This window comes from Schistocerca americana, chromosome 1 (genome assembly GCF_021461395.2).
Source record: "Schistocerca americana isolate TAMUIC-IGC-003095 chromosome 1, iqSchAmer2.1, whole genome shotgun sequence".
Lineage (NCBI taxonomy): Eukaryota > Metazoa > Arthropoda > Insecta > Orthoptera > Acrididae > Schistocerca > Schistocerca americana.
Window position 1 is genome coordinate 1,259,745,201 of NC_060119.1, and position 21,582 is coordinate 1,259,766,782.

At 45.3% G+C, this 21,582-nt stretch overlaps 1 protein-coding gene across 1 annotated transcript in view; it reads left to right on the forward strand.

Annotated features, from left to right (window-relative positions):
* The first annotated feature begins 1,031 nt into the window (after nt 1-1,031).
* Nucleotides 1,032-21,582, forward strand: part of LOC124598849 (chondroitin sulfate N-acetylgalactosaminyltransferase 2-like) — a 116,932-nt gene continuing 96,381 nt past the window's right edge. Inside the window, exon 1 of the mRNA XM_047136031.1 lies at nt 1,032-1,043. Coding sequence (XP_046991987.1) covers nt 1,032-1,043 — 12 coding nt within the window. The remainder of the gene's footprint in view (nt 1,044-21,582) is intronic.

A 21,582-nucleotide genomic window follows, 5' to 3' on the forward strand; every position in this document is an offset into this window, starting at 1 on the left:
AGAGGCGGAGCCCGCATGGTGCTGACGCGGCTGCTGGTGGAGGTGCACTCGCTGCACGTGTTTTGACTGCTGACTCTGCTGACTGCTGCAGAGACGGAGCCCGCATGGTGCCGACGCGGCTGCTGGTGGGGGTACGACTCCTGCACGTGTTTTGACTGCTGACTCTGTTGACTGCTGCAGAGACGGAGCCCGCATGGTGCCGACGCGGCTGCTGGTGGGGGTGCGCCTGCTGCACGTGTTTTGACTGCTGACTCTGCTGACTGCTGCAGAGACGGAGCCCGCGTGGTGCCGACGCGGCTGCTGGTGGGGGTGCGCTTGCTGCACGTGTTTTGACTGCTGACTCTGCTGACTGCTGCAGAGACGGAGCCCGCGTGGTGCCGACGCGGCTGCTGGTGGGGGTGCGCCTGCTGCATGTATTTTGACTGCTGACTCTGCTGACTGCTGCAGAGACGGAGCCCGCATGGTGCCGACGCGGATGCTGGTGGGGGTGTGCCTGCTGCACGTGTTTTGACTGCTGACTCTGCTGACTGCTGCAGAGACGGAGCCCGCATGGTGCCGACGCGGCTGCTGGTGGGGTACGACTCCTGGACATGTTTTGACTGCTGACTCTGCTGACTGCTGCAGAGACGGAGCCCGCGTGGTGCCGACGCGGCTGCTGGTGGGGGTGCACCTGCTGCACGTTTTTTGACTGCTGACTCTGTGGACTGCTGCAGAGAAGGAGCCCGCATGGTGCCAACACGGCTGCTGGTGGGGGTGCGCCTGCTGCACGTGTTTTGACTGCTGACTCTGCTGACTGCCGCAGAGACGGAGCCCGCATGGTGCCGACGCGGCTGCTGGTGGGGGTATGACTCCTGCACGTGTTTTGACTGCTGACTCTGTTGACTGCTGCAGAGACGGAGCCCGCATGGTGCCGACGCGGCTGCTGGTGGGGGTGCGCCTGCTGCTGGTGGTGTGCTCCGTCTGCCTGCTGACGCTGCTGCTGCTGCTGGGGCGCTGCAGTGTGGAGTCACAGTCCGAGGCCGCGCTCACAGATGTCTCCACAGGTGAGCTGCCAGTCTAGCTGAGATTGTTGCCATGCTGAGCACCTGCCTGGATCTTTGTGTACGGGGATGACGACTATTGGCTTAGCCTATACTGCACAAGGTGTCCGAAACATTTAGCTTCAAAACTGCACACATATTACATGATTGAGAATTAATTTGATGTGGACATGACTGCTTTTTCCAGTATCCCCTTTTCTCAATATATTTGTATGTACAAGGGCATGTTGAAAATTAATGCCTCCGATTTTTGTATGTGAAATCCCTTAAAACTTTCAAATAAGAAATATGTATTTGACATTGTACATATTTACTCTTCATGTTCAAATGGCTCTGAGCACTATGGGACTTAACATCTGTGGTCATCAGTCCCCTAGAACTTAGAACTACTCAAACCTAACTAACCTAAGGACATCACACACATTCATGCCCGAGGCAGGATTCGAACCTGCGACCGTAGCAGTCGCGCAGTTCCGGACTGAGCGCCTAGAACCGCGAGACCACCGCGGCCGGTTTACTCTTCATGTCTACATATTTGTTTCTCAAGGTTGTTTAACTGCCCCTGCCCTCTCTCCTCACTGAATAATTTTAAGACTTCCTTGAGACTAAGATCTGTATCTCTATCAATGCAGCATTAAACTTCAGTCAACTAAAACACTGCATAAGGGCACTCATACAGGTGACAATTATTGAACTACATGAAATAAAATCGTTATAAATTCTTCGTTAGGACATTCAAACTGCACGATTGGATTAGAATCCGCTGTTCTACATCTATATCTACATGGATACTCTGCAAATCGCATTTTAATGCGTGGAAGAGGGTTCATTGGACCACCTTCACTATTCTCTATTATTACAATCTCGTATAGCGCGCAGAAAAGAATGAGCACCTATATCTTTCCGTACGAGCTCTGATTTTCCTTACTTTATCGTGGTGATCGTTCCTCGCTATGTAGGTCGGTGTCAACAAAATATTTTCGCAATAGGAAGAGAAAGTTGGTGATTGGAATTTCGTGAAAAGATTCCGTCGCAACAAAAAACGCCTTTCTTTTAATGATTTCCAGCCCAAATCCTGCATCATTTCTGTGACACTCTCTCCCATATTTCGTCATAACACAAAACGTGCTGCCTTTCTTTGAACTTTTTCGATGTACTCCGTCAGTCGTACCTGGTAAAGATCCCACACCGCTCAGCAGTATTCTAAAAGAGGACGGAACAGCGTAGTGCAGGCAGTCTCCTTAGTAGACCTGTTACATTTTCTAAGTGTCCTGCCAATAAAACGCAGCCTTTGGTTATCCTTCCCCACAACATTTTCTATGCGTTTTTTTTCCAATTTAAGTTGTTTCTAATTGTAATACCTAGGTATTACGTTGAACTTACGGCTTTTAGATTATACTGATTTATCGTGTAACCGAAGTTGGTTTGGTTTAGGGACGAAGGCAAGTATCATTTGGGTGGGTTCATCAATAAGCAAAACTGGCGCATTTGGGGGACTGAAAATCCGCATTTCGCGATCGAGAATTGTCTTCACCCTGAATGGGTGACTGTGTGGTGTGGAATGTCCAGTCACGGAATAATCGGTGCGATATTTCCTGATGTAACTGTGACTACCGAACGGAATGTGAAGGTTTTGGAAGATGATTTCACCCTCATTATCCAAAGTGACTCTGATTTTCGAGCCGGCCGGGGTGGGCGAGCGGTTCTAGGCGCTACAGTCTGGAACCGCGCGACCGCTACTGTCGCAGGTTTGAATCCTGCTTCGGGCATGGATGTGTGTGATGTAGTTGTAAGTTCTAGCGGACTGATGACCTCAGGCGTTAAGTCCCATAGCGCTCAGAGCCATTTGAACCAACCTGATTTCGACAAGATACGGTTCAAGCAAGATGGAGCTCCACCTCATGGAAGCAGGAGAGTGTTTGATGTCCTGGAGGAGCCCTTTGGGGACCACATTCTGGCTCTGGAGTACCCATTATCATCTATTGGTCGCCCTGTGATCCGGATCTGGACACATGCCACTCCTTTTTGTGGGGCTATATTAAGGACAAGGTGTACAGAAACAACCCCAAAACCATTGCTAAGCTGAGAACAGCCACTCAGGAGGTCATCGACAGCATCAATGATCCGACACTTCAGCGGGTCATGCCGAACTTCGCTATTTGTCTGCGCCACATCATCGCCAATGATGGTTACCACATCGAACATGTCATAACCTAAATCCGCAAATCTGTAGTGACGTTTACATGTTGAGTAAAGTGTGTGCACGCAGTAGTTTGTTACTAATTTACATTTTTTCATATAGTTCAAGAATAGTCTCCCTGTAAGCACAAGAGAAAGGATAAACTATGTTCAATCTCGGAAGTACTAGGACAGTAACTTAAGGGCTACAAACTTTTAAATTTCGCAGCACTTCATTACAAAGTTTTTACATTAAATAAACAAGTTGCAAAATGGTTCAAATGGCTCTGAGCACTATGGGACTTAACATCTGTGGTCATCAGTCCCCTAGAACTTAGAACTACTTAAACCTAACTAACCTAAGGACATCACACACATCCATGCCCGAGGCACGATTCGAACCTGCGACCGTAGCGGTCGCGCGGTTCCAGACTGTAGCGCCTGGAACCGTTCGGCCACTCTGGCCGGCCAACTGTTGCAAATTGGAAATTTGTGGTATGATCGTACGGGACCAAACTGCTAAGGTCATTGGTCCCTAAGCTTACACACTACTGAATCTAACTGAAACTAACTTACACTAAGGACAACAAACACACACACGTGCCCGAGGGAGGACTCGAACCTCCGACGGGGGGAGCCGCGCTGGCCGTGGAAAGGCGGCTGAGACCGCGCGACTACCCAGCGCTGCACAACTGTTGCTAAAAACATCATCAACTACAACGCAGTTCAACCATCTGTTACAAGAGACGGGCGCAACACCCCAGCATGATCCATATTATGCCGACAGTGGCCATCTGCAATAACATCAAGTCTTCCTACAGGGAGGTGCAGGTGGCTTCTAAAACAAGAAAAGCGCATGTCTACATTGATCAGCCAGAACATTATGACCACCCATCCAATAGCCGGTATGTCCACCTTTGGCGTGGGTAACACTGGTGACGGGTCACGCCACGGAAGCAATGAGGCCTCGGTAGGTCGCTGGAGGAAGTTAGCACCTGATCTGCACAAAAAATACCGTAATTTTCGGAGAAGAGCACAACGAGCTCTGATGCCACGTGCAGTCACATCCCAGATGTGTCCGGTCGGATTCAGATCTGGCGAGCTGCGGGTCCAGCACATCAATTGGAACGCTCGTGGTCTTGTGACATGGCGCGCTATCTTTTCGAAAAATGCCACTGCTGTCGTGAAACATGATCGTCATGAAGGGCTGTACGTGGTCTGCAACCTGTGCAAGACACGCCTTTGCCGTCATGGTGCCTTGCACGAGCTCCCATGGATCCATGCTTTCTAGAGCATAATGAAGCCGCCGCCAACTTGTCTCTGTCCCCCGGAAGACGGTGGATTCGCGCCCTCCCATCGTCATGACGAAGAAGGTATCGGAATTCGTGAGACAGTGCAACGCTCTGTCACTGCGCCCTACGTTCAGTGCCGATGGCGAGGTGCCTATTTCAGTCACAGTTGTCGATGCCGTGTTGTTAACACGGGCACGTGCGTGGGTAGTCGCTGCGGAGGCCCATCGTTAGGAGTGTTCGCTGCACTGCATGTTCAGACACGCTTGTACTTTGCCCAGCATTTAAGTCTGAAGTTAGTTCCTCCGCAAAATGGTTCAAATGGCTTTGATCGCTATGGGACTCAACTGCTGATGTCATCAATCCCCTAGAACTTAGAGCTACTTAAACCTAACTAACCTAAGAACATCACACACATCCATGCCCGAGGCAGGATTCCAACATGCGACGGTAGCGGTCGCGCGGTTCGAGACTGTAGCCCCTAGAACCGCTCCGCCACACCGGCCGGCAGTTCCGCCACAGTTCACCCCCTGTCTGCCAAGCCTACGACGTCCGACATCTTGAATGAGAGGTGACCGCCAATTCCCACAACGTCTGGACGTGGTTTCCCTTTGGCTTCACCACATGTTGAAGACACTCAACACAGCACACCTCGAACACCCGGCAGGTCGTACAGTTTCCGAATTGCTCGTGCCGAGCCACCGGGCAGTCACAATCTGCCCTCGGTCAGACTCAGATAAATCGCGCGCCTTCCCCATTCTCCGCACGGACAGCACGCTCACTCATACTACATGCACCGTGGAGTGTGTCTGACTAGCAGTCGTTCCTCTCCAGGTGACGCTGCTATCGCCTGTACCGGTTTATATCAATAGCAGATCGGTGGCCATAATGTTCTGTCTGCTCTGCGTATAGCGACTAATACACAAATATTTTAAACCCCACATTATCAAGCATTAAAAAGCGCCCCGAGCTCGGGATTCAGAATGAACAAATAGTGGACATAAATTCTTACTAAAACGTTGTGTTCTGCCTTTCGGAAGGTCTTGTCGTGGGGGAAGCCTTGTCAGAGAGGTCCACCGCATGAGCGTCTAGGGAAGTGATTGAAGTGGTGGTTTCCCGTTGCCATCCACTGTTGATGATGAAATGACAATGAGGACAACACAACACCCAGTTCCTGAGCCGAGAAAATCTCCAACCCAGTCGGGAATCGAAACCGTGCCCCTTGCCGTGACAGATCACCGTGCTGACCACTCAGCTATCGGGGCGGACGGACATAAATTGTAGCAGCTGTTATTTAAAGAATATCTTGTGCACAACAAGAAACTTTACATTTCTTCAAAACAAAGCTTTAAATTAAAATATACGGCATCTACTAATTGTATTGCAATAAGGACTCAGTTGTGAATTTACTTCTACCGATAACCGTCCAGTAACGAAACAGTTTACAAACGACCACTGGCATCAATTAGGAAGCTGATTATTCCAACTTTAATTGACCACGGTTGGGGTTGGGGTTGTTTTGGGGAAGAAGACCAGACAGCGAGGTCATCGGTCTCATTGGATTAGGGAAGGACGGGGAAGGAAGCCGGCCGTGCCCTTTGAAAGGAACCATCCCGGCATTTGCCTGGAGTGAATTGACCACGGTACCACTTAAAACACTGTAAAATCTAAACCACTGAAAGCCAATTTAAAAGCATTTAAAAAACAACACGCAACAGCAAAGCCCTGTTTTTAAATGCAGTCAGAACATCGGCTAATAAACAGAACATACGAGAGAAAATATTAAAGTAAACCTAATGAATTTCCGGGCGGGTAGGAGCGCCTGGTCCCCGGCACGAATCCGGTCGGCGGATTTGTGTCGAGGTTCGGTGAGCCAGCCAATCTGTGGACGGTTTTTAGGCGGTTTTCCATCTGCCTCGGCGAATGCGGGCTGGTTGCCCTTATTCTGTCTCAGTTACACTATGTCGGCGATTGCTGCGCAAACAAGTTCTCCACCTACGCGTACACCACCATTACTCTACCACGCAAGCATAGGGGTTACACTCGTCTGGTGTGAGACGTTCCCTGGGGGGTCCACCGGTGGCCGAACCGCACAATGACCCTTGGTTCGGTGTGGAGCGGCGGAGTGAAGTGGACTGCGGTAGTCGCCGTGGGGTTGTGGACCACTGCGGCTGCGGCGGGGACGGAGCCTCTCCGTCGTTTCTAGGTCCCCGGTTAACATACAATACAATAGAATACAGAACCTAATGAGGATCATTTCAATAGGGCACAGGACGAGAACTCGCTCAAACTCCTGGCAGGGAACAGTTTTTTTATGGACTTGCAGATGCTCACCCTTGTAATTACGTACTGAAGTTTGCCTTTATCTAACCTCATACCATAACTTTCCACCAGACAAAACACCTTTCATCGTGAGGCCAATTAAAAGCGCATAGCATCCACAGTACACCATATTTTGCGACTCGCACAATGATACCAGCCAGCGCGGTTACAACGGCCAACTAAAATCGATGCAGCGCGGAGCTTACTTCCATACGGGACGGCGTATCCCAGAATAAGCCCTTACTAGACGGGTAAGTAATACTTCACATTGAAAAAAGTACGCTTCCGCTGATACACGTTCCGGACATCACACGGCCAACACAGCCGTCGCCACATATGCATCCGTGCCCACTGTTCTACCTCGACTGCTGTCTCCCACGATCATCAGGGATCAATTCCGCGCCACGTCATCTAGTGCCCGCCCTTAACCCATAACCGAGCCGCGCACAGCACGCCGCTCGGTCTCCTAACCGGGATATTCGCTTGCCCTTCCAGAACTGCACTCTCCCCGGACTGTCTGTGTTTTCTGCATTCTTGCTTGCGGCCCACAAGGCCCATCAGCCAGTGACGAGCAGTACATTTCGCGAGGGAAGTAAGACAACCTGTCGAATCGATTACAGACCGTCTCACCCCTCCACGCTAAAATCCCGCACAGGGAGCTTAATCTGACTGAAATGGATCCGCGTTCGCTTCCTTGTTTAGATGTGCTATATTCACAAACTGACAGGGGAAATCTTTTGTACTGTTTTGCGTGGGTCTGCAAATAGAGGAAGCGTCTTCTGGACAATACCCCTGAAACCTCCCCGTCTCCTCTATATCTCTTTTGCTGTTACGCAACCTTCCCTTCTACAATAACCTATGAAACCTTCCCTTAGGATTTCTATCTCTTGGTTAATAATAACAAATGAAATCTTCCCTTTGAAATTAATTCTCTTTCTCAATCTACGAATACAAATTTAAATGCTGCTTATTAAAAGTGATTATTTCGACGAAACATAGAATGTGTCGTCGTCGTGGCCCTCAGTTGTTACCTGCAATAACCCAAAACTGTTCCTTACCCTTTTTACTGTTACTGGCTCTCCATCTGACTGCTGCATCGAACTGCGACATGAATATACTTATTCTGTTTTACTATACTCTATTAGCTGCTGGTGGGCTGTCATACTAAGTGGCTGTATTTATTACCAAAGCTGACGTTATTCTTTAATAGCAAAGCTGACGTTATTCTTTAATTAATTTGACTGGAGTTACGTAATTCATAGTTAAACTTTTTCTTGAAAACAACAAAATTTTGCGAAGTTTTACGTTGGTGGTTTTTGAGATGGATTACAATCAGTAATGCAATATTGCTGGCAAAAATTAATTATATTCTGAATGAAATGATTTTACAAACGTTCAAATGAGACTTACTTTTTACAATAGTCTTACAACTAGCAATGTGCAAACATATCTTCAGTGGTCTTGAGTTTCTTAAAAAAATTAATTCAGTAATATTCCTTCCTCGTATGACAATAGTTAGCTGATGTCTCTGTACATCCGTTTATAATCTCTTGTAAATCATAGCTGGTGGCTGGCAGGCACACCGCTCCTCTCAGCCTCTCGCTTCAGACCTGCTACAGACTCGCTTCACTTCTGGCTTAGTACTGACTTCCTACGAACGCTAAAGTGCGGTCTCTCCTGCCAACAATGCTTTCTAGTGCAGACAATCCCTGCTACCGTTACAAAATGTGGCAATGCGCGGTCTTTCCCGCTCTTTTCTTAAAATGTATGCATACCCTGTCTCTCCTGCCCTTTTCAAAATTATATCAATGTGCGGTCTCTCTTGCCAACAATACTTTGGTGCAGACATTCCCTGCTACCACAATTATTTCCAACTTGAAAAATATTAATTATTCCTACTTAACCCTTTTAATAAAATATAAACATCTTTCATAAATTGTGAGTTGAGAATAGACAATAGAAATACACACGTCTTACACCCTGACCGGCTTCATTTTGAGTCCAGAAACTACGCACGTAAACCAAATTCCCAACACAGATATTACACTCCGGATTCTATCGCCTGGCCTGCTTCTGATGCGCACAAGCAATATTTCGATTGCCATGTTGCACTTGGCTTTAATATCCGAAGGGTCAACTCTCTCCGGAAGCAGGTCCACAAGTTTGAATGGGGTGAGTTCATCGAATGGCCCAGCATCAGCCAGGAAGGTGTAGTTCTATGTACTCGATGAAGTGCAGTGTTAGAGTCTAACCCCAAAAACCTTACCGACAGGCCCCATTACGAATGACACTCAGCGAGATATACACTCCTGGAAATGGAAAAAAGAACACATTGACACCGGTGTGTCAGACCCACCATACTTGCTCCGGACACTGCGAGAGGGCTGTACAAGCAATGATCACACGCACGGCACAGAGGACACACCAGGAACCGCGGTGTTGACCGTCGAATGGCGCTAGCTGCGCAGGATTTGTGCACCGCCGCCGTCAGTGTCAGCCAGTTTGCCGTGGCATACGGAGCTCCATCGCAGTCTTTAACACTGGTAGCATGCCGCGACAGCGTGGACGTGAACCGTATGTGCAGTTGACGGACTTTGAGCGAGGGCGTATAGTGGGCATGCGGGAGGCCGGGTGGACGTACCGCCGAATTGCTCAACACGTGGGGCGTGAGGTCTCCACAGTACATCGATGTTGTCGCCAGTGGTCGGCGGAAGGTGCACGTGCCCGTCGACCTGGGACCGGACCGCAGCGACGCACGGATGCACGCCAAGACCGTAGAATCCTACGCAGTGCCGTAGGGGACCGCACCGCCACTTCCCAGCAAATTAGGGACACTGTTGCTCCTGGAGTATCGGCGAGGACCATTCGCAACCGTCTCCATGAAGCTGGGCTACGGTCCCGCACACCGTTAGGCCGTCTTCCGCTCACGCCCCAACATCGTGCAGCCCGCCTCCAGTGGTGTCGCGACAGGCGTGAATGGAGGGACGAATGGAGACGTGTCGTCTTCAGCGATGAGAGTCGCTTCTGCCTTGGTGCCAATGATGGTCGTATGCGTGTTTGGCGCCGTGCAGGTGAGCGCCACAATCAGGACTGCATACGACCGAGGCACACAGGGCCAACACCCGGCATCATGGTGTGGGGAGCGATCTCCTACGCTGGCCGTACACCACTGGTGATCGTCGAGGGGACACTGAATAGTGCACGGTACATCCAAACCGTCATCGAACCCATCGTTCTACCATTCCTAGACCGGCAAGGGAACTTGCTGTTCCAACAGGACAATGCACGTCCGCATGTATCCCGTGCCACCCAACGTGCTCTAGAAGGTGTAAGTCAACTACCCTGGCCAGCAAGATCTCCGGATCTGTCCCCCATTGAGCATGTTTGGGACTGGATGAAGCGTCGTCTCACGCGGTCTGCACGTCCAGCACGAACGCTGGTCCAACTGAGGCGCCAGGTGGAAATGGCATGGCAAGCCGTTCCACAGGACTACATCCAGCATCTCTACGATCGTCTCCATGGGAGAATAGCAGCCTGCATTGCTGCGAAAGGTGGATATCCACTGTACTAGTGCCGACATTGTGCATGCTCTGTTGCCTGTGTCTATGTGCCTGTGGTTCTGTCAGTGTGATCATGTGATGTATCTGACCCCAGGAATGTGTCAATAAAGTTTCCCCTTCCTGGGACAATGAATTCACGGTGTTCTTATTTCAATTTCCAGGAGTGTATAATCAACGCTATATTTAAATTATTGTTAATCTGCTCGGCGAAGAATGGCTGCAGATAGTAGGAATGGTCATCACGTGCTTGATCGCATAGTCGAAGCGTAACTTCCTAAATGGTGCTGCAAGAAAAGCGGCCGTATTATCTGAGACAATGATCTTAGGAGGGACAAAACTGGAAACGGTACTAGCGAGATGGTGAATCATGGCCACAATCATAACCGAGCTGCTCGAAATAAGCCACAGAAACCAGCTGAACACGTCAACAGCCGCAAAAATGTGACGATAACCCTCCTTGGTGCATCGGAACCGCCCCACACAGCACATGAAACATTTTTGAACTCATAGTGAGGGCGGTACGGCAACTAGTAACAAACGTTCTTGGTTGCAGGGCTATAATTATTATTTATTTACCAATGGCGCACTTCGCCTGATTCACGTATCTTGAGATTGGTTGAGTACTATTAGCTTAGCTCGAATATGAGCAACTACACGTCCAACATGCTGACATTCTGATAGATCTATGCAGGTGTGATCCTGTTTTGTATTCATTGGACAACGTTACATTCCACAACAAAGACACCAAGCAGTGTTTCCGAATATTTCACGAGAGCAGTTATTTGCTGGGGTGTGTTATATGATCGGAATCAAATGTACCTAACACCATCTAATATCAGCCCCTCTGGAGACGCCTGAATGAGGCGATACAGGTTATAAAATAAATAATAATCACAACCCTGCAACCAAGAATGGTTATTCATAGTCGATAAAGATTTTATCCACTGGGCTGTCCTCACGGAAGGAACAAAACAGATCCTGCGAGTATTCAAGTTAGGTTTCGCCGTCTTCCACAACTCACGTTGTGCCACTAACCTTTTAACACCTTTCACTGTAAATTAAATGCGAAATGCGCATCGACCAGCACGCAATACATCCAGTAGCCCCGGTCTTGCGTAGTCTAGAAAGCACCCAACTGAGCGCTTGGGGCCGGCCGAAGTGGCCGTGCGGTTAAAGGCGCTGCAGTCTGGAACCGCAAGACCGCTACGGTCGCAGGTTCGAATCCTGCCTCGGGCATGGATGTTTGTGATGTCCTTAGGTTAGTTAGGTTTAACTAGTTCTAAGTTCTAGGGGACTAATGACCTCAGAAGTTGAGTCCCATAGTGCTCCGAGCCATTTGAACCTTCTTTTTTGAGCGCTTGGTTGTTCCTCTCCAGACAGAAAGGCTTGTGTTCCAGATGGAAGCGAAGCTTTTCTAGCGCTTCCAACTCATCAAATTAGTACTAGTGTTCAGCGTCGGACAAACACTTCCCTTGGGCTGAAGAAGGACCGCGGTTAAACCCGAATGAGAGACATTGGTCTGGACAATAAAGTCCTGATTAAAATCAGGGATTACCGGAACCAGGAAGTTAGCGAGAACCTTCTTCAACGTCTCGAAGGCCGCCTGCTGGGCCAGCGTTCAACAAAATCACTTGTTCTTTTCACGGAGCAGATTAAGGGGACCAAGGATTTAGACAAAATTGAGGATATAGTTTCGTAAAAAATTGACCATCCCTCTAAAACGCCAAACCGCTTTCTTGTCTCTTGGAGGCTAGAAATCATGAATGGACTGACTCCAACACTGCTCACTGGCCACGTCAACACTCGACGCAACGTGTCCCAAAAAGGAAATCTGGCTGTGAAGAAGATTAAAAAAAAGAAATGGTTCAAATGGCTCTGAGCACTATGGGACTGAACATCTATGGTCATCAGTCCCCTAGAACTTAGAACTACTTAAACCTACCTAACCTAAGGGCATCACACAACACCCAGTCATCACGAGGCAGAGAAAATCCCTGACCCCGCCGGGAATAAGAAGATTCACTTTCGATGGCTTGACAGTAAGTCCCGCCTCCTTAAGCCTGTAAAAACCTGGCACAAAAGATCCAGCTGCTCCTCAAGGGTTTGACTATGTATCACTGTGTCATCTAAGTAATTGTACACGCAGCTCAATTTGACTTCCCTTTACACCGAATCTAGCAACCTTGATAACACTGCCGCTCCTGCAGCCAGATCAAAGGGCAACCGACTGAACTCATATAAGTCATAATCGGTGCAAAAGGTGTTAACACTTGGATTCCTCGGCTAACGGGCTGACGTAGTCTGGTCTAAGTCAATGATGCTAAAGAACTCGGCGGCAGAGAAGCAAGAAAAGCAATGATATAAGTTGGGCATGGGGACCGAATCAGGTACAACTTTCTAATTTTGAGCCCCATAATCGACAACTGGCCGATATCCTGCTCCCTTGGACTTAGGTACAAAAAAAAAAAAAATAAATAATAATAAGCGACGCGTAAGTCGACACCGAGGATCCAATAAACTCATCCTGCAACAGATGAATTACAATACACCGTAGCTCCCTTATTTTCCTTCACCTTAGGAGTTGAGAATCTGTAGGGAGTCTGCCTCACAGGCACCAAATCAGTGAACTGCATGTGATACTGAATGCAATTAGCAAGCCCCAATCTGTCCGTGAGCACTTCAGGTAAGTGCTGCAAAACTTTAAGCACATGATCCCTCTCAGATCGATTTAAATGGCTTGGATCAAAGTAACCATTCCGCTACTAACTGCATAAGCCCCCCGATGAGATCCACGAAGGCAGAAGGGGAATTTACACACTCTTTAAACTGAAGGAAAAACATTTTCTACCCACATAATTAATAATACAGGGGGTCTTAACCAAAAAAAATCACATCCCAAAATCGCAGGTGTAGTAAGCCCCCTCAAAAATCAGACAACGAAATTGGCAAGAGAAACTGCCTATTTTAAGTTTGAAGTGACATGGATCAAGTATAGAAAAAAACATTACCATTAGCGACCAAATGATTATCATTGGCATGTGTCATCATGCTAAACCCTTCAATGTGCTGCTAGCGATGATAGTATTTGCTGTCTAGCAAGGACGCCTAGTACCTTGAATGAAATAGAGCATACAAAGGTTCAGTACCTGAACTAACAAAAATAAAAGGCAATGAATTAGGCTTCATACCTTGTTTGTTATGAATACGACGTGGTGGTCCTCGGCTAGGTCTATTACATGCCACTGCACTTTTACGTAGTTGTTTTCCTCGCGTCTGTCCACATTTTCTGGCCAGATGACCTGGCTGATGACACCGGAAACACACTATCTCCTGGCGGTTCCTCTGACCTATCTGAGAGGGCCCCTGAACTTCACTCGAGGCCAGTTGGTTGGGTTGGGCTGTTTGGGGGAAGAGACTAAACAGCGAGGTCATCGCTCTCCTCGGATTAGGGAAGGAAGTCGGTCGTGCCCTTTCAAAGGAACCTGTGATGACCTCAACCCACAGGAAAAATAATTATCAAAATCTGAACTGTGAAGTCATCCAAAATTCTAGTTGGAAAACCACACTCTTTGTTATTCTTCTCAATTGGTCACGATCCGACTTTGTTTATGTACTGAAAACTCTAATATTCACGAGAAACTGCTCTGAAATTAACCTGAACCGACAAAATTGTGTATATATTCTCTGAAACTTCAAAGGAATTAGAAAAAGTGACAAAATTTCGTGAATCACACACAATACTGTTAACAATCACATGAACACTGAGGGGTTTCACCATACATCTACCCACTTTTGAGTATAACCAGTGTCTCTTAATACTACGACTCGTAGCAATACAATATCAAAAAACTTTTATTACTGGGTAAAGAGTCACTACGTGATTTGACAGCTGACATTTATAATTTCCGCTCACGTCAGGAAAAGCACCAATACGGGAATAGCAGCTTTTACACTATTGGTCAGAACGCAAGCAACTATGGCAGTCGCCGTAATTTTCGCGCGAAGCCATATTTCGCGACAAAATACTCTTACTAGTTACTGTCATATATCTAGTCTCATAACAATACATAAAACTACATAAAATAACTACAATAATTTTGACATGCGAGGAGAATTAGTCCTAATGAGAGGAAGAAGTTTATATTTACTGGTGTTTCAACAATGACTACCAGGCAACTTTTAATTCACTGATTGTAATTTTATTTTCGTTAGCAGAAAGCAAACAAACTAAACAAAGAATTTAATTAAACAGAGTCTGTAATTCTTATACTTTTAATAGAGAAAGAAAGTTTCTAGGTCAGGGGATAGCGTTCAGCGAAATCCCTTAACTTTTTGTTGCATACGAAGCGTTGCGTTGGGCAGCACGATGTCGGCGGGTTACGATGATGAGAGCAGTATACAGGCAGTTCCGCTGGTTAATCTTCTCCGGCGAAACGCAAATAAAGTTCCGGCACAGCTGTATCACTAACCCCGTGGTGATTAACAAACCACAAGACGCCAGTATACGAACGTTGTTGACATGTCCTCTCTTTCAAAGTACATTACGTAGACATCGCTCGTTTTTACACTTTATGCACTGTCCGTGACGCTATCGTCCATAATTACACGGTTCGTCACATTCATATAGTCTTAGCCACAAATACACAGTTCATAGAATTGTTCTTGTGTGTGAAGCACACCGTAAACAATGTCCACTCTGTTCTCGCATTTCAAACTTCGACAACGTCACTGAAAGTCATTTATATTGCACAGTTAATTAAAGTCTTCAAATTTCACGGATTGATAGAATGTGATAGACAACAGTTCCACCACCCAAAACCAATACCAGCAAAGTCCATTCGAATAAAGGCACAGCTCGTGTCGGCCACAACAAAGTAATGTTAGCGGCACTTTCACAGTCCGGTTTATTTGCTCTTAAAGTTCGCTGGCGATGGCATTACATGCCGCAGTGGTAAAGAGAATTAACAATCTGATAGTTCGGTATCACTGTCCATACAATTACGTATGCTTTTCATAACACACAGTACTATTTTTTCCCGCGCACGCTTCACAGACACACCATCCACCATCCCCCTCTACTACTATCAGATTCAAGCAATGAAATGTGAGTTGTTATAGTAAACTGTGGCTTTGCTTACAAATTTTTCTAAAGACACTCCAGTGTGTGTGATGATAAGTAGTATATACAACTGTCAAGAATCTAGCAAGATTTGTCTGCAGCCGCATTTTATAGGTTTACTATAATTATTTGTTCATCCTAGAATTCTGTTTGTGCTGTAACTAACACCTGTCTTAGTTTTAGTCTTTACTATATGAAACATTCATTTGTAATTTGATTTCCTTGCTTTATGTCAGCATTCTCAAATAATTGTGTAAACTGCTGATTCATTGTTGTTGAGTTTATTTGTACTGTTATATGACGTATCCAATTATTCATGTCAAATAGTCTGAATAGTAGTTTGAATACTTTAGGGCAATATATACACCCATGACATGACCTAGCTTTATGATGTTGGTTGTCTCACATGAGTCAATGACATTTTATCTTCAGAGGTTCCTGGGAACATCTCATGATAAAATGGGGGGCATATGTGAAGGCGTTGCTAATTACGCATATAAAATTTTTTTTCGTGATTTTCTTTGAATTTCTATTCTTTTTCTTTTGTTCATATGGGCATTTCTAATTGTGATTATGTAACATTCTAGTGTGGTTTTTAAATGTAAAGATGTAATTGTGATCGTTTGCCAATGGATGAATATGTTTCTTGCTTTGTACCTGTGGTAAAGTTTCTAAAGTTCTCTTTTGGAATATTATTAATTGTGAAAATATTGCCCGGAGTGATTTAGGGAAATCACCGAAAACCTAAATCAGGATGGCCGGACGCGGGATTGAACCGTCTTCCTCCCGAATGCGAGTCCAGTTGCCTAGCTGCCGCAGAAACCTCACGTTCACTATCCACAAATGTAATACTTTTTACTGTGGAAATAACAGCAAAAAACTTTGCAATCGACTTCAGCCTACCGCAAAGCACTAAACAACTGCGATTTGTGGTAGCATCTCTTCTACAATGACACATACGACATCGCCTTCCAGCAAATTCATAGCAATACACGAAATGCGAATGTGTAAGGTAGAATTTATCAGTGTACGTAGGTCATAAGTGGGGCCAAAGATGCAGCATTACTCATTACAGAAATCTATAGCGAAGTATCTAGTGTGTAATGCTGCAAGATGTAGGTACAGAAAAAATAACTTTTTTTTTTTTTTTTTTGGAATCATCAGTGGTTGGACACGTTTCATGCTGTTCGACTCAAATTCCTCTCCTGGCCAACCTCTTAGTCCCAGTGTAACACTTGCCCCCCACGTCCTCAACTGCTTGTTTGGTGTATTGCAGTCTCTCTGTTCCCCTAGAGTTTTTACCCTCTACAGCTCCCTCTAGTACCACAGAAGTTTCCACAGATGTAATATATGTCTTATCATCCTGTCCCTTCTACGTATCAGTGTTTTCGATACGTTACTTGCTTGGCAGATACTACGGAGAACCTCGTCATTGATTACGGAAGGGGCGTTCAAATAGTTTCCGTTTGCAGCGTGTATGGATCCCAGTACGACTCCTATGCCTGTATATAAGCACCTGCATGTAGGCAAGAGGTTAGTCTGGCCTTCGAACAGTCCATCTAATTTACAATGTCCTTCTGCAGCACCACATCCCAAACTCTTCGGTTCTCTTTTACATATGCGGGACTACTCTGCAGTTCACACACGGACAGTGTAACATTTGTTGCAATGAATGCATGCCACTTTATGATTTCCTGCATTGCTCAGTTTTTCCGCTGACTGAAATGTCATACAACAATTACATTCTTAAGTTCTCTGTTATGGCTATAGTAATTCTGACATCCATGGTATTAAACAGGTTGGCTATTCTGTACGAAATGAGCCCTTGTTGTTGTGGGTGGTGGCCTTGTCTGTTTGCTTTTGTTTTCTGTTACGTGTCGTGAAAGGGCGTGTATTTGATGTTCATGATACACATTGTTACATGCAGTTCCTTTGGTTGTGTTATTTCTGTCTCGTAGTCTGCAGCACTAAGACAGAATTTATGTGGTCTGCATAGGAAAACTCCGAATACATGGAATTGTTAGTCTACCTTATTATCATATACGAGGGCTATCCACAAAGTGCATTACGTTTTGGAATTAAAAATAAATAAAGTATTGGAATTTTTTTTTATTATGTACAGATGAAAGCCACACTTATATACTACTTTTCTACATAGTTGCCATTTAAATTAAGGCATTTATCGTAGCGATGGACGAGCTTGGAAATTCCTTCGTCGTAAAATTCGGCCGCCTGCGCCTTCAACCACGTGGTTACCTCTTCTTGAAGCTGTGCGTCGTCATCAAAACGCTGCATAGCCAACCACTTCTTCATTGCTGGGAATAAGTGGAAGTCGCTCAGTGCCAAGTCGGGACTGTACGGCGGATGAGGAAACAACTCCCACTTAAAAGATTCGAGAACTTCACGAGTGGAATTCGCCGTGTGGGCCCGGGCGTTGTCGTGAATCAGCAAGATCTTTGAGCCCAACTTTCCCCTGCGCTTGCTTTGTATTGCTTTTCTGAGGTTGTGCAGAGTTTGGCAATACCTTAGAGAGTTTATTGTAGTGCCTCTTTCCAGGAAATCCACAAAAATCGTATTTCTACCTGGTTACTGATTAACCACGTGGTTGAAGGCGCATGCGGCCGAATTTTACGACTAAGGAATTTCCAAGCTCGTCCATCGCTACGATAAGAGCCTTAATTTAAATGGCAACTATGTACAAAAGTAGTATTTAAGTGTGGCTTTCATCTGTTTATAATAAAAAAAATTCCAATACTTTATTTATTTTTAATTCCAAAACGTAATGTACTTTTTGGATAGCCCTCGTATATATACCGTTGAGCAACATCTGAGATGCGTCAACCAAGGTATTCAGGAGACATGACAAGTGACAGAGACTCATCATTAGTTAAATCAAAACAAGTTTTGTTTTGTTTCTGCTGTACAGTAGAGCTGACATGTTGCATTTGCCCTTTATACATTTATTAAGAGTGTTAACAGGATCCAAGGACACATAGCAATGAATATGACTTAACATACGAAAAGATATGAACAAAAGAGTGATTGTTAGAAAATTTTTGTTATGGGGACAGCAGATCGGCAGACTATCATATTATACTATTTTTCTCCACAGGATGGTCACAGCACGCGTGAAGACTGTAAATAACAACTTCAATATTTATATGTACTTCTGTTCAATGTGTTTTATCGCCATTGCACCCTGAAGATGAAGTATGTACTGCCAACACTTTCAACACAAATATTGTACACATCTTCTCCTCCACCCTCTCTGTGTCAAGTTTCTCCCCCCCCCCCCCCCCCCCCCCCGCTTCTCTGTCCATTTCATATTCATATTCTCCAAATTCTGTCGATCTCCTCCTCCCCAGTCTCTCTGTCCCGTCATCTCCTCCTCTCCTTCTCCCTGTCCATCTCTCCTCCTTCGTATGTGAACCTGCCCCACTCATGCCCATCTGAACGTGTAGCTCCAGCAAAAAAGGTCGATGAAGCAGGCCAATATTACCACAGCACAACAAGCCTGTGTCGCAGCGCTGTTTACATCTCAGGGGCTGGGAACCCTTCCGTACCCCTGCCGTGTAGGCTGCCTCTAAGGCAGACCGATAACGCAGACCGATACTATTCTCTCATAATACATGTGTTGTGCAGAGCAGCCTAAACGGCAGAGGTTGAAAAAAACGCGCTTTTGATCTTATCTCTGCTGCTACTGGGGCTATAAGGTTATAAGCCCCAGAGCGCTAATACTCGTTTAGTTTGATGATTCAGCGATCCAGGGGTTTAGGAGTTCATGGACATATACATACATGGTGCGTTATAGATATGTAGGTTTATGTGCTAAATTATTTTTCAGATACAGAAACTGTCGATATTCAACACAGACTTAAGACTCAATATGAATACTGATGAAGTATTCACGGAATACAAGACCAACATTACTTATTAATGACATGATGTGTTGATGTGTGGCTGAAAAGTTCTCCCTAAAACACTAAATCATATTCTCAGTATGGACAGTAAGGGGACCACACCCTGCCTATCTAACCCATGTTAATTTAGGCAAGTATTTGACCCTTTTCTGAAAAAACTATTTGATGCAGGACCCTAATATTTTTACTGCATGTTACATGATGCTAATAGAGTCAACTGTACTAAAATCTGCTTTAACCATTTTATAGCTTTTAAGAAATACAGTTTAAATTTATTAACAAAAAATATTAAATTTTTTCTGCAGAAAATATATTTTTGTGCACTTCCTAATGGGGGAATATTAATGAATGTAGTACCAGAGGTAGATTTTTGTGTTATGTAGAGTCTCCGAAATATTCATTCATTTATCTACAATAGTTTATGATACAATGGGGCATATGTACTGAAAATTTTAGTTTGCGGTAAATTGACTGTAAAGAAAAAACTTTTGAAATTTGTTACTTACAGTTAATTAAAACAGTCCTGCTGCATATGATGCCAGTTCTGTGGCCTCTAGCAGATCTTCCAGTTTCTTTTTCACCTTTCTGAATGTTTGTCTTGCTTTCTTGGCCATATTAGATGCAGACCTGTCTGTATCGGCTATCCTCATTTTGTCGCATTGTTGCAGTCTAATGATCATATTTTCACCAGGATTAATTCCCAGCTTTTTCAGTACCCAACACTTTCCAATATTACCACAATTGAATGTAATAACAGCATCATGAACTCCTAGTTTCATTGTATGCAAGCCTACAAATACAGTTTTAGGAAGGTGGTTCCAAATTATGCTGTTGAAACATTCATTTGGGTTCTTTGTCTGCCCATGCAGACATTTCCTTAGAAGGTCAGGATGAGCCAAGTCTCTGAAAATAGGTTTAGTTGCTGTAATAACAGCAGCAGGAAGACAATGCTGGTGAGAATAAGATTCTCCAGTTGCCTGAGCCCTATTGTATTTGCACCACGAATTTTCTCCTGATTCGACACAATCCATGACATGGCTTACCATCAGTAGAGGACTTATGGAAGAATAGGCCCAAACATCTCTCTTCATTGCCTCCAGATTTTCTTTATTTCTCCTAATTGATGCCCATAGTATACTTGCAAGTTTTATATTTCAGTTTTAGTTAACCGACCCTGTCCGGTCAACAATTTTCCATTTTCTAATTTTTTTCCTCTCATATTTACAGTTAGTTTTCTCAGCCTTGTTTATCATTGGCATGTGTCATCATGCTAAACCCTTCAATGTGCTGCTAGCGATGATAGTATTTGCTGTCTAGCAAGGACGCCTAGTACCTTGAATGAAATAGAGCATACAAAGGTTCAGTACCTGAACTAACAAAAATAAAAGGCAATGAATTAGGCTTCATACCTTGTTTGTTATGAATACGACGTGGTGGTCCTCGGCTAGGTCTATTACATGCCACTGCACTTTTACGTAGTTGTTTTCCTCGCGTCTGTCCACATTTTCTGGCCAGATGACCTGGCTGATGACACCGGAAACACACTATCTCCTGGCGGTTCCTCTGACCTATCTGAGAGGGCCCCTGAACTTCACTCGAGGCCAGTTGGTTGGGTTGGGCTGTTTGGGGGAAGAGACTAAACAGCGAGGTCATCGCTCTCCTCGGATTAGGGAAGGAAGTCGGTCGTGCCCTTTCAAAGGAACCTGTGATGACCTCAACCCACAGGAAAAATAATTATCAAAATCTGAACTGTGAAGTCATCCAAAATTCTAGTTGGAAAACCACACTCTTTGTTATTCTTCTCAATTGGTCACGATCCGACTTTGTTTATGTACTGAAAACTCTAATATTCACGAGAAACTGCTCTGAAATTAACCTGAACCGACAAAATTGTGTATATATTCTCTGAAACTTCAAAGGAATTAGAAAAAGTGACAAAATTTTGTGAATCACACACAATACTGTTAACAATCACATGAACACTGAGGGGTTTCACCATACATCTACCCACTTTTGAGTATAACCAGTGTCTCTTAATACTACGACTCGTAGCAATACAATATCAAAAAACTTTTATTACTGGGTAAAGAGTCACTACGTGATTTGACAGCTGACATTTATAATTTCCGCTCACGTCAGGAAAAGCACCAATAC